Source organism: Musa acuminata, chromosome BXJ3-6 (assembly GCF_036884655.1).
Source record: "Musa acuminata AAA Group cultivar baxijiao chromosome BXJ3-6, Cavendish_Baxijiao_AAA, whole genome shotgun sequence".
In the NCBI taxonomy this organism is placed as follows: domain Eukaryota; kingdom Viridiplantae; phylum Streptophyta; class Magnoliopsida; order Zingiberales; family Musaceae; genus Musa; species Musa acuminata.
The window spans coordinates 33,505,655-33,519,790 of NC_088354.1; the positions used below are offsets into that span (position 1 = coordinate 33,505,655).

The 14,136-nt window shown below is 36.3% G+C and overlaps 2 protein-coding genes across 2 annotated transcripts; both read left to right on the forward strand.

Annotated features, from left to right (window-relative positions):
• The first annotated feature begins 1,126 nt into the window (after positions 1–1,126).
• On the forward strand, positions 1,127–10,436 carry LOC135639873 (probable helicase MAGATAMA 3). The gene is made up of 20 exons (XM_065153856.1): positions 1,127–1,313; positions 1,414–1,564; positions 1,640–1,776; positions 1,860–2,057; positions 2,714–2,905; positions 3,018–3,053; positions 3,627–3,712; positions 3,880–3,930; positions 4,357–4,465; positions 4,563–4,668; positions 5,304–5,401; positions 5,477–5,587; positions 5,666–5,758; positions 7,256–7,309; positions 8,815–8,873; positions 8,956–9,040; positions 9,116–9,475; positions 9,556–9,678; positions 9,780–9,866; positions 9,944–10,436. Exons 1-20 carry the CDS (start codon positions 1,200–1,202, stop codon positions 10,166–10,168), a joined length of 2,475 nt encoding a protein of 824 aa, XP_065009928.1. The 5' UTR covers positions 1,127–1,199; the 3' UTR covers positions 10,169–10,436.
• Positions 10,437–10,857: 421 nt separating this feature from the next.
• LOC135641432 (egg cell-secreted protein 1.2-like) lies at positions 10,858–11,383 on the forward strand. Its single transcript, XM_065156791.1, has one exon. The coding sequence runs from the start codon at positions 10,901–10,903 to the stop codon at positions 11,381–11,383; it is 483 nt and encodes a 160-aa protein (XP_065012863.1). The 5' UTR covers positions 10,858–10,900.
• Positions 11,384–14,136: the final 2,753 nt, after the last annotated feature.

Below are 14,136 nucleotides of genomic sequence, written 5' to 3' on the forward strand. Positions count from 1 at the left end.
AGTCATCCTTCTAGCATAAACAATATTACGAAAAAATATCATTAATGTCGAGTTTGCCAAATATGATTTAGACCAATCTGCATAAGGTTATCAAAGATGCCTTCAAGGTAGAAATACTGAGTTCTTGAGGAAGTTGTCTAATGTGCTACTTGCACAAAGATTAAAGTTGAGAGAGGTTTTCTAAGTCAGTCCCTTCGATGCTCAAGTTAGTAATTCAAGATGGGTGAGTGCAATAGTCAATGACAAAAAAAGTAATTTATTGACTATGTTAAAAATAAACTTTTATATATATTTTATGAAATATATATATTCCGTGAAATATTCTATAGACGACAAAGGATAGAAACAACTCATAACCATATGTCTCGGATCCATGTCGATATCCAAAATATTCTTCCTATCATATCCAATATTTCTTAACAAGTTTATTATTTTTAGCTTATATAAAAATACAATATGAAAACTCTTAATACAGGTAATAATTCTTGATAAGCTCACGTATTTAAAGATAAATATCAAACAAGATATATCACACTATTCATGAAAACTATATACATATATATATATATATATATATATATATATAATCTTATCTATATAACTATTAAATGATTGATCGTAACAAAAACAATAATAAATTTACATGATGTTTTTTATTTTTTGATTAAAAAGAAAAAAAAAACATAAAAAACAAAGAGAAGACAAAGATCATATAGTAGTTATAAACAAGAAAGAAATGAAAAATAACAAAAGGGAATTTTTTTTTACTTTTTCATCGATATCATCAGTATTAGGACAATAGCATCGTACCAAATGATAGCCACTTTGTATATTTTTTAATAAAAAAATATTAAACTAGCATGAACCATTTCATCCCAAACTTGTGAAAAAGCTTTAGGCTTAACTGTTCATGATTAATAGGTTAAATAACTTTTCAAGAATATTATTTGAGCATTTTTCAAAATAAGGATGCTTTAAAAGAAAAAAATCAAAATATGATTTTTTTCGAAAATTCGCCTAAATCTAAATAACACTTGTATTTTCAAATGGTTTTTGTTTTTTTTGATATTCTAAATTTCGAAGATATATTTATATCTGTCTCCCAAGTCTATTTTCGACTGAGGTTAACGCGACGGCTTGTGTTGGCGTCGTCTCCATAAACCCTCGCGCGAAGGTTTTACTGGGGAAGCGGCCGGCAAATGGCCGTCGACAAGGCCGTTTCCGCTCCCTCCTCCTCCTCCCCTTCTCCTGTCTACCGCTTCCAGAGGGTCGTCCTCGGTTGGGACTACCTCCGCCTCGTCAGAGAATCCGGCGTACTCCACTCTCTCTAACTCAATTTTTTCTCTCCTCTTTCTTTAGGGTTTTCGATATGTTCTTTCACTGGTTTCTGATGGATTTTGGGTCGATGGCCAGAAGAAGAGCAGGAAAGACCGGAATGATTCCACTTCGAAGTTGAAGCGCGTCAAGAACACATTCAAGGACGTCGAGGAGTACCTCGGCATCTTCGAGCCCCTTCTCTTCGAAGAGGTCAAGGCTCAGATCGTCCAAGGCAACGATGACGAAGGTGAATCTTCTTTTCGAGGCATCATTGTTTTGGAAAAGTATCAGATTTCACCGTAATTCCTTTTTCTGGTGCCAGATAAATCGGACTGGCAGAAGGGCGCCATCGCTTCTTGCAATGAGACCGATGGATTTCATAGGGTTTCGTTGGCAGTTCTCGATGATTTCCGAGGAGAAGTGTCGGAGAATGATCTCTTGCTCCTTTCGAAGAGCAAGGTTTTTGCTTGTTCATTTATGCTTTACCTTAATCTTGGGCGTGATGTTTGCTCAATTGGTGGGAGTTGTCTTGCGTCTTGCAGTTCCAAGAGGGAATAGCACCGGATGCTTATGCATTTGCCTTGGTGGAACATCGCGGAGGAAGAGAAACTCTTGCAGTCCGAACCTTCGTTGCTGGAGAGGTCAAGCGTTTGGATACAGCTGAACCTGAACCTAGCCAAAGGCTGTTGAAGATGTTTGCTATTTTTAAAGCTACTGAGAGTTTCTTATGGATTTTAAAAGTTAGTTTGCATTCTTCTATGCATACTTGAGAATTTCGAACTTAATTTCCATGTTCAAAATATATCTAAGTCAGCATTTTGTTAAAAAAATGCAAAGAAAGTCAAATATGAGATTCATGCTAATTTCCTTTCAATGTAAAAGTTCATTGAAGATTATGTTCAGTATTTCCCCAACGTGCATCAGAATCCTAACTTATTTCCATTTCTCATCGCACCTTACAGCAGATTTTGATTCTCAACGATGTTATAAAACTTCCCTGAATTGTAAATCAAGCAAAAGATTGTCATGATTGCGCCAGTACCTGCTATTTTCTGACACAGTACGGCCCTTTAAATGATGGAGTGTGCTATTTACATGCCACTACACTGTCGAGGAAATATGATATTTTGTTGAGTGCCATGTCTGTGGTACGAGCAGGCACAGTAATAATATGCGCTTATTATATTTTCCTAAATGTGTCCCGACATTTCAAACTTTACAGTGGATCAGTTTTACAGTGTAGTAGTCATTGTTGCCCATTGGTTTACTTCTTTGTGGCATTCCTAGGAGAAGAATTATTTGAGTGTGGACATTTTTTAAGCAATTGTAGAGTATGATATGTTAATTTATTTTTAAAGAGATCGAATACTCATTATGACAAGATTTGTTTTATCAGATATGCAGTTTATCAACAATCATTCGTGAATATGTGGCGCTGCATTCTATTTCTTCTCTTCCCTTCAGGGGATTGATATTGTCAGCTAGTGAAAAGCCAGACAATGATGAAGTTCGGTCTTGGAATGTTCCTAGACCACTTATGGACAACCTCAAAAACAATCTCAATCAGTCACAAGTAGAAGCCATACATGTAAGCCCTTTCCACAAACTACCAACATATAAAGGCAATCCTGCTATGGAAATGTACTTTTGTATATCTGTACATGCATGGTTTTGATCATATAATTTCTCTCTTTTTGCAGGCAGGACTTTCACGTAGAACTTTTGTTCTAATACAGGTACTGTTATAACATTGCTATTGTCTGGACTATTTGTTTTTGTTCGAATAAAATTTTATGTTAAGGCTTCCACGTATATATATAATTGGATGTTTGGATCTCCTTACATTTTGTAAATTTTCTGATGTATATCCATATTTTAGGTTAAAAATGGGATTTGGAAGCAGTAATAGATAACTGAGCCCAAATAGTTGGGTTTGTTGTTGTAGTAGCAATAGTTGTACAGCAGGATGATGTTAAAATAAAGGAAAAAAATTAGATAAGAACTTTGAGATTATACAACCATATCTGTTCTGCATGTATAAATCATTTCAAGTAGCTTCAGTGATTACCCAAGTATTTGACATGCTTCCTATTTATAATGAGTTGTCTTCCAAAACTTTAGGCATGATTATTGAGAATCAACTATGATTATTGAGTATTTTCACAGTCTTGTAGTAATTCCTGCAATCAATAGATGAAAACATATATAGTGGTATCTCTTTCCTTTGGGTAGAGGAATTTGTTGACACTATTTTTTTTGGTATGAATGGAAGTCATTTATCCAGGTTCTCATGGCATGTTCTTTCCTAGGGTCCACCAGGAACTGGAAAAACACAGACAATTCTTGGACTTCTCAGTGCTGTTCTTCATTCATCTCCTGGAAGAGTACAATCAAAGTAATTGTTTCCCTTTCTGTTATGTGTTGCCGAAGAGAATATTAAAATAATTGGAGCATCTTCCTTTACTTACATATGTCTGTCTACTTATTAGAACTGAGAAGGTGGTTTTTGTTTATTGCTAAATAATGCCTGAAAGTAATGAATTGAATACTTTTTATCCACAGGGGGGGTTTGTCTGCTGTAAAACACATGCCTGAACTGCAAATTGAGGAAAAGTATGGTACAAATGCTCCATGTCCTTAATCATGTACTTTTACGAGTAGACTGAAACATTTTTTATCTTGAGTAGTGATATGAGAAGTAGCTGTATGAGAACTTATTCATGACATCTTCAGTTTATACATATGCCCAATCATATAGTTAGAAGGCATATTGTTGTGCAATACATCTGCAGAAAGATCAATGGTGGAGGCATTGCTTTATTTGCGATTGTGATATCATGTGATATTTTAATTTGGTTTCATGTTTATTTATGAGATTCAACCCTTTGTGTATAGGTCTCTTTTCTCATTTGTTTTTCTTTTTAACTAATTGATATAAATATTTAGCTAAAGTAACCATTAAGCAATTAAGTTTTGTAGATGGAGCATTATTTTATGACCTTAAAGGTTTTGGGTCATATAACGTTTTTAGATTCACAGGTGTTGTCACTGGAAGAAAGCATCTCCCTGGTTGTCTGGTGCTAATCCAAGAGATCTAATCATGCCTGTAGATGGTGATGATGGTTTTTATCCTACAGGAAATGAATTGGTATTCTTCAGAAACATCATATTCTGTTTTTTGATTTGTTTTAATTGGATCACTTTGTTTTGATTAGACCAATACAATTTCTTCATATTCTGCATAGAAACCCGAGATTGTCAATTCTAACCGCAAATATCGGGTACATGTCCTGGTTTGTGCTCCATCGAACTCAGCACTTGATGAGATAGTATTGCGCCTTTTACATACAGGTGAGAAATTTTACATACTCACATGGTTCATTTGTTGTTAATCATTTCAAGATTTTCATACTATATAATTGTATGAATGCAAGTGATTGGTGGACTCTGCTGGGAATTTCATACAAATCATTTCAAAATTCATACTAGTTTGCATGGCACTATATTCTCTAGTAGAATTCATAAGCAAAGAAGCATGTGTGATACAGATCGTGAAGTTTGTGATACTTTTGGGGATGAATGAGCTTGATCTATAAAAATTGTATTATAATGAAATTCATGATACACCATATACCTAATTTCGACCTACATTTTTAATGTTGGATGTTAGTTATTTTGGTTGAAGGCATTTTGCCATATAATATTAACTAACAGTTGTAGTAGTGTGACCAGATATATGATTTATCTAACAGTTGTAGTAGTTATCTGTTGATTTTCTTTGGGTTTGGATGATTATTAGATTGTTTATATAGTCATTAGTTTCTGAAATTCAAGTAGGATTTTCATGCCGTTGTTGGTGATAATATTTAATGCAATATGCTTGTCCTTGTGGCCAAGCATTAGACGTTTTGATAGATCCTTTGTTACCATATGTAATTTGGTTGTAGTAGTTCTATCCAGACAAATTAAGTGTATATGTTTTTCAGGTATCCATGATGAGAATGGCCATATATATAATCCCAAAATTGTCCGAATTGGTCTGAAAGCACATCATTCCGTGCAAGCAGTATCAATGGATTACCTTGTATGTATTACTCAGTTGGGATTTACATTTTAAAATCTTAGTCAAACCAGTGGTGCCTGATATTTCTTTATGCAGGTAGAACAAAAGCGTGCTGGTGTAGATCGCACTGGTGTGGGGAAACATGGATCTGGAGGGGCAGCTGATCGGGATCGTATTCGTGCTTCAATTCTTGATGAAGCAGCAATTGTATGCTAGCTGTTATTAAAAAGAATTGGCATCAACTGTTATTTGTCATTTTATCCTGATATTCATTCTATCTTGCAGGTTTTTTCTACTCTTAGTTTTAGCGGATCAGCTCATTTCAGTAGGATGAATCGTGTGTTTGATGTTGTTATAATTGATGAAGCTGCACAAGCTGTAATTATCATTTCCTTTCGCTTGATGTCATATAATTTTGATCATGATTTGGAGATTCTAAGTTTTCTTTTTTGCTGGGTTATATTGTTTTCCTGACATATTGGACAGGATAGACATAGGTGAGTGTGATATGACAGGATAGGAGAGGCTTTATCTTGTGGTTGCTAGGCTTGGAATCAGAAGGCAAGTCAGATCTTGGTATTTGCAAGGTAGCCAATCTAACTGGACCAAAAATTGAAGTTGTAAAGCTTAGCTTTTGTCAAGGGGGAAAAAAAAAACCTAAGTTGGGTAACTGATACTGTTCCTGGAATTTTAAAGAAAAGGGTGGCAAAATGCACGAGGTCTCCCGGCAGAGTGGCTATTGCCATGGTTTGAATGCCAGTCACCGAGGTTGCAGAGGGGCAATCTTATGGTGGTGCCAGTGCTTTTGTTTGAATTTCTCGTGATAATTATTTTGATGTTAGAACTCTCAAGCCCTAGCAGTTTGTCTTAAGCCGAGGATAGCATAGAACTATCATGTTCTGATCTAACATTTTCAAGGCATAGAAAAACAATTTAGATTTACTATCGACTTACGAAAGCAAGCCAATAAGATTAACTGAGGCTTCAAGAAAATCACGCTGTTGTTTGTGTTTATTAAAGATTTGAATTATTTTGTGGTGATCTTGGAAAAAATAAAATCCATAGTGTAAATTTAATAAATAAGATGGAGCAAAGAGTAATTCTTGGCATCAATTTGGCTTCTAGGAAATACTCGTCAGATTCTGGCCTCATCCAAACTGCAGGTTTCACAGCTAATCATAGTTCGTGTGTGCTTGCACTAGTCATCATAGGCTTCTGATTTGGTTCTATATGGACTGCAAGATGCTATGGATTGTCCGGGTTCTAAGTGATTATCTAGGCAGCTGTCATGAGGCTTTTCACATCTTTATAAATTCTTGGAAAAAGATCCAGGGGCATGTTAGGCACAAGCCTGCACTTTGCCACACACGAAGATAGAAAATGTGGACTCCTGGTATTTAGTATTGAGATGGCAGGTTTGCTTGATGTCTTAAACATAGTTTCATAACAAATGTTGCTTTTTTAAAGTGGGTTTGAATTAGCAGTAATCGTGTGACTAGAGTTAGAGGTAAATTTAAGAAAGCTTTATTATAAACAGTTTATAGGGCTTTAATTTGTCTGGTAATATGGCCTTTAACTAAGATTAATGTTAAGAAAAGATCCATCCAGAAAACCACAAATAGTAACCTTATGGGTTGTGGTTGCCATGTTGGTTCTCTCCTTTCAGCTGCTTCCTGGAAAATATTGAAATAAGAATTTATAACCTATTGTTTTTGTCTTCTCATTTTGTTTAGTTTTTAATTGATACCTTTGTTTACTTGCATAGTCTGCTGCTATTTGCTTTTGCTCTCTTGATGTGTAACAAATTGCCAAAAATTCAAAGTAAAGTTTTACCAACCTAGCTACAATGTTCAGTTTTTGTTTCTGTTTCCTCAGGTAGAACCAGCAACTCTTGTTCCTCTGGTGCATGGATGCAGACAAGTTTTTCTTGTATGTTCCTTTCTTAGCGGTTTATGTGAAAGCCATCCTTTTGTTGGTTGTGTTGTGGCAGTAGTATCATTACCTTACATGACACAAGTGCCTCTTATAAAAAATAAGCATCAGCATTTTACTTCATTAATTTGAGCCTAGTAATTGCTTCACTGAAAGTGCACTTCCATGTAATAATAGGCATAATTTCTGTAAATGAGGCTTATAAGTTCAGCACACAGTCAACTCAAGGTCTACCCACTGGCAGGAAGAACTTGTTACTGTTTCAGAAGTAATGTATATGTACAATATTCAAGCACTCGCAAGATAAATTCTTGTCTGAGATGAGGCATACTTCTCTCCTTGGACAAGTTCATTTGCTTATGCTCTTTTTGGGTTTTATGATTAGTGTTGTACTATTTTTTAGACATTTATCACATATGTTAATGAGCCATTCACATCATCTTGAACTCACAACTAAAGTCATAGGCTGGTAAGTTGAAATTGGTATTCAGGTTGATATAGAGGGCTGCCTACTGTACAAGGATCCCACACCATTTCAGGATTTGGAGAGAGTCAATATATGCAGTCTTATCCCCACAATTGGAGAGGCTATTTCATGACTGGAACTCTCATTGCCTAGGTTGAATTTCAGCCCTTGATCTCAGCCCTTGAATGGAGGTTGAAGTTCTAATATTAAAATTAGGCAACTGATCACTTGGGAGTAACATGAATCAAATATGTTAAAATTGCATGAATTTTTAACTTAAATTTTTTTAATTACCACTAGTCAGGTAGGTCAAGTTTTAGTGTTCAAGTTTCTAAGGTATTTAGAGTACGATCAACAACGTGGGCATTCAACTATGGCCCATGGTCTACGTCTTATGCACTTGACACTTTGATTTTCCTTCAGGTTTTCCATAATTGATTTTGAGTGTAATATGAAAGTATTAGTAAAGTATCTTAGCTCAATTTTCTCTTGCTAGCTCTAGCAAGTGGATCTAGGTTGCAGATCCATATAGTTGAGGATTTGAGATGACTCAATACTCAGTTTTTAAAGTCATCCAATACTTGGTGATTAAAATTGATTATTCAAGGTTTTCAACATGATGCACATCCTATAAATTGTTTATAGATCAACTTCCTTTGTTGCAGGAAGCTCCTTAATCATATGCTAGGTGGAATCCAAATCATCAATTTGAAATATCTGAGCAGACCAAGAAAGTTTTGAAGCATATAAAACAGAATGTCCTGTTCATTTATTTGATTTCACCATTCTAAACATCTCAACACCAAATTTTAGTGGTTGTGATATTTCTGATCTATCCTTGAACATACAGGATCATGTTCAAGCCTCCATTTTGTGTATGTGAGTGTTTGCATGTCAGCCCCATGCAACTTATTATTGCCACATGATCACACTGTTGATTAATTGTTCTAAGGTGTTAAACTGCTAATTGTTTTTTAATCAATGAAATGTCTTAAATATCTCAATTTTTTGGGTGGTCATGATATGTTTCCTTTAGGTTGGTGATCCCATTCAGCTGCCGGCTACTGTAATTTCTACGACTGCTGAGCACTTTGGGTAAACTATTACTTCATTTTAAAACTGTGCCTTTGTTTTCTATGAAATATTGTAGTTGAAATCATGTCCTTGATTCTGTTAGATATGGTACGAGTCTGTTTAAGAGATTTCAGGAGGCTGGATTTCCTGTACATATGCTCAAAACCCAATATCGCATGCATCCAGAGGTTAGAGGTTTTATTTTTCATGGAAAAGGTGCTAGTTCATTTTTCTGAAATTTATCCTTTTTTTTGGTAACATAGATTAGCATCTTTCCCTCGAAAGAATTTTATGGTGGTTCTTTAGAAGATGGAGAAACAGTCAAAAGAGTGCGTCCTTGGCATTTGCACCGCTGCTTTGGACCATTTTATTTTTTTGATATAGATGGAGCTGAAACTCAGCCATCAGGAAGTGGTTCTTGGGTGAATGAAGAAGAGATTGAGTTTATAGTTCTTATGTATCATAAACTGGCTACTTTTTACCCAGAGCTGAGAGCCAGTCCTCAGGTGGCAGTCATTTCTCCGTACAGCTATCAAGTTAAGCTTTTGCGGGAACACTTTCGTGCCACTTTTGGAGAGCAATCTGATCAAATTGTAGATATAAATACTGTTGATGGGTTCCAGGTGATGTAGCTAATAGATGTCAACCTTATTTGGTTTCTTGCTGCATATGGTGAACCGTATTTACCCTCTTGTTTGAACAGGGACGAGAAAAAGATATTGCCATATTTTCTTGTGTTCGAGCAAATACTGGTAAAGGGATCGGGTTTGTTTCTGATTTTCGAAGAATGAATGTTGGCTTAACCAGAGCCAAGTCTTCCGTGCTGGTAAAGCCTTATTTTAGAGCCACGATTCTTGCTGTCCCTTTTTTGTTTCTCATGTGCAATATGATTTTAGCTTCCTGGATATCATATAAGTGATGCTTCAGGTGGTGGGATCTGCTTCAACCTTGATGCAAGACAATCATTGGAGTAATCTTGTGACGAGTGCAAAAGATAGAAATTGCTATGCCAAGGTTTGTTTCCTCGGGTTTTATCCTTTAGGCCTGCCTGCATGATCATTTGACCATATTTAATGAACATCTCACTGCAGGTAGCAAAGCCCTATGCTGCATTCTTTAGCGATGATAGCTTGCAGAAAATGCAAGTTGATCTTGCACAACAGAAGAGGGATCTGAAGAAGGCTCAAACGATAAATGCTGTGCATGACGAAATGGGAAAAATGGAAAACACCGTCTTGAATAATCCTGAAGAAAATGTGGGAGATATGCAGGATTATGGTATGGACGATGATGGTGGAGGCTTTGACGAGGATTAGAAACGGGCTTTCGTGAATTGTCAAACATATATGCAATGTTCAGGTGGGAGAATTAATCATGTCCTACGGTGTGATGTTGAGTGGAACTCAGACTGCTGTTTGTTTCATCTGACAAGTAGGTTGATGCTGGTTTGTCTAGCTTGCACTTGTGGCCAGTAAGATCATTACAGTCTCATGTCGTGATGGGTCATTTTTTGTGGTTGATTAATTTTATGAGACATATTGTTATGTTAACACCATTGCAACCCATTTTTCCACGTTGATGTAATTTGCATAGGTTTTGTTTGTTTTCCAATGTGCTCGGCTTTTCACCACAGAAGCAAAGTCATTAAGGCAGTTGCAGGTTAGCATCTTTGGATGGTTAAACGTTTCGGTATGACCCTCTCGTTTGCTACTACTGCCTTTATTCTTCTAATCTTAGTATTATCGATGGCACTACGAAGTGCTCAAAGAATAAAGAAGATAAAAGCCATACCATAATAAAAAGGTCCGTTGATAGCACTGATGAATGCTAATTAATGTGGAAGAAGAAGAAGAAGAAGCAGCGGCAGCAGCCATGGCTGCAAATGTGACAATGACTGCACTTGTGTGTGTCTTTCTCCTTTCGTAACTCCTCGAACCCGTACAACTACTGCTCGTCTTCCCCCTCCTCTTCGCCTCCCGCCACGGCGCCACCTCCGCCTATAAATTCATGTGTTCTCTTCGACTTTAGTAGCTGCTTACACAGTCAACATGTTTTCCCTTCAGAAGCTGACCGTGGCACTCATCGTCGCTTCCCTCGTCGGTTTCGGCGCCGCCGGGGAGCTTCCGCCCCTGGAGGAGGAGTCGGCGGCCGCGGAACAACTCCGCGTTGCCGCCCTCGAGGCACGTCTCATAGCGGGGCTCACCGGAGGCGGCGGCGGGCTGGTCGACTGCTGGAACGCGCTGCTGGAGCTGCGCTCCTGCACCAACGAGATCGTCCTCTTCTTCATCAACGGCGAGTCCTACCTGGGCCTCGACTGCTGCCGCGCCATCCGCGTCATCACCCGCCACTGCTGGACCTCCATGCTCACCACCCTCGGCTTCACCACCCAGGAGAGCGACATCCTCCGCGGCTACTGCGACTTCGAGGCCACCGCCCCTCCCCCCGCCCCTGAGCTCCCGCCGCCTCCCACCACCGCACCCACTGCTTCGAAGGCCGACACGGAACTCGCCGTCGATGACCCAACGGTCTAAATCTCTAATGCTGCAGTCCTACTTATTACACGAGTATTGGTCATCACGAAGTCTTACACTCATACGTATCATATACTATATAAACATGTATACATGCAAATGCAAGTGCATGTTACTGCGACAAGTCTATCGGTGTTAATAAATTGGAATTGAAGCTATGAACTCGATCTTTTGGTTGCCTTACCTTAATCTGATTAATTAAATCTTTTAATCTTACTCTACATTAAGATTATATATATATATATATATATAATCCTAATTTATATTTGATATTTGATAAGGATGGTTTTTGTCAATTAAAATATATAGACAATCAAAAGTAAGTATCTTGTTTTGGAATAAAATTCAGATTTATTGTTATAGTTACTTTTGAAAAATTATTCCAAAAAATATTTTTTTTATTATTTATATATCATTAAAGAGTTAAATAATTTGCTATATAAAACATGATTACATTCTTATACACCAATTGAGTCATATCAATTAACTTTTTTTTTTAGATAACTAGGTAAAAAAATTATTTTTCATTCTACAATAAGCAACTCAAACTTTAGATACATTTATAGATGATGTCAAAGAAGAATATATATAGATGATGTTGGAGAAGAATAATTAAAATAATATAAACCTCAATAGTTTGAATATAAAAACGGTAAGATATATCTTGAGACACTTAGGAGGTTCATAGTATAGTTTGACTAATGCAATCCGTAAAACATTGCACAAACAACTTGAAAAATATATAAATATGTTATCCACAAATCTATTCCATCAAAATTGCTTACACGCAATCGCTATAAAATAAGGAGTCAAGGAATATGAAAGACCAGGGGAGCATTTGTGAAAAAGAGACTCTAAAAAGGAAATCAAAGAAAAAATTAAAGGAAGATAAAGAATTGGATCCCCAAGGATTTGTGGATGATTGAATATAAGAAAAAGATGATTGTCATATTGAAAGAAAGTTTTGATAAGGGTAATAATTGCGATAAGACTCGCGTGACATCAGCTGCCCCAGGTGACGCGTCACGCCTCTGATTGATCTGATGAGGCACCTGGTCAACGTGGACCGGAACGCCTACCAAGGCGCATTAATGCCCTGTTCAAGTTCGATCCCTCACGCCACGCCAACGGTAACGTCAGACGCTATTAGAAGTATGGCCCTGCTCCCTGCGGGCTAGCAGGCCAAGCAACGGTAATTCTCATTATAAAAACCCTCGTGCTCCGAGGAAGACAGGGGGGACGGAGAACTGAGCCAGAAAAAACCCCCTACGACCATCGACTAACTTGATCGTCTGAGGGGTCGAGTCGAGCTCCTCGACCCGACCTTTGTGCAGGTGCGAAGGCGAAGGTCGTCCACCAAAGGCTCAGGCGGGGGTTCTCTCCCTGTGGAAACGACGACCCCGTCCCGATCGGACCGACGCAATCGGCCGCCTCAGCGATCTCGGGAAGCGTTCCAGGGGTCATCCGGACCCGAACTAAACCGCGACGGCCCCGAGGCCACTGCTTGAAGTTGTTTACACCAACGAGTTTTTTAATTTTTATAAGATGTATTAAAAAGGAATGAACTAAAATGTTTTGATCAAAAGAAGCAACAAAATCTTATGCTAGCTGAAATCGTCGTGGGTTTTTTGTTTTAAATTAAAGCTTCATTGTACTTTATTAGTTTTGTATTTCTCTATTAAATATAGGGTAATTGACTAAATTATTTAATTTCTTTGATGATATAATTTATCAATCAAAATAATCTTGAGAGTTGACGTACGCCACTTTATGTTATTGTTTAGTGAAGTTGATAGATTTCAACAATACGTTATAAGGTGATGTAATAGATACATATGCTAACATTCTAATTAAGAAGGCATGTACTCCACCTAAAGAATTTTGTGTGCTATATGTAGTGATGTATTCATGATTTCGATGTACATTTAGTATTCAGTGTTATTGATATTTTTCTTATTTGATATAGAATTTATAGGTTACCAACTTTCCTTATTGTTTTACAAATATTTCAAAGGAAATAACCCTATATTATTTAGATAATTTAGCATAACACATCAAGCAAGACCAATTAAATATATTTTTTGGTTGTTAATGTGTATAAAAAGATTTGGGAGCACTATAATTCAATGTCTAATGTAAAATATAAGATTAAAAGATATTATAAAATGGTAAGTGTTCATTGGATTCCTTTTAAATCTTTTATTTCGATAAATAAATTTAATGAAGCTTATTTCTAATATTGTAATTAAACACATTGAAGAATATAAGTGACGCAAATCTAGAATTATTATATCTCGAAATTACGCTAATCATCGAATCAAAGATGGTCATAGAAAAAGTATAAGTTACTATAAACATTATAAAATATCATAAATAGTCTATCATTGATTAATTAATCAATTAATCAATTTTATATGTTTTATATTCATTATAAAGTATATCAGAATTTTTAGTGTTGTTCTTTCACAAGCGAAAGCAAATGAAGGAGTTTCCATTACAAATTGTAAGATCAATTTTAGACGATAAAAATTTTTGTGAACATTTTTTAGTTTTCATAAGAGTTGTATGCATTTGATCAAAATTATATATATGATATTGTAAATCCTGTAAAATATAGAATGGTAGTGTACATTTTCAATTTCATGGAGAATATGATTCTTCAAATTTTTTTAATATTATTATATATTATAATATTATATAATAATATTATTATTATATAATAATTTTGATATTATTCTTCAAAATTATATAAT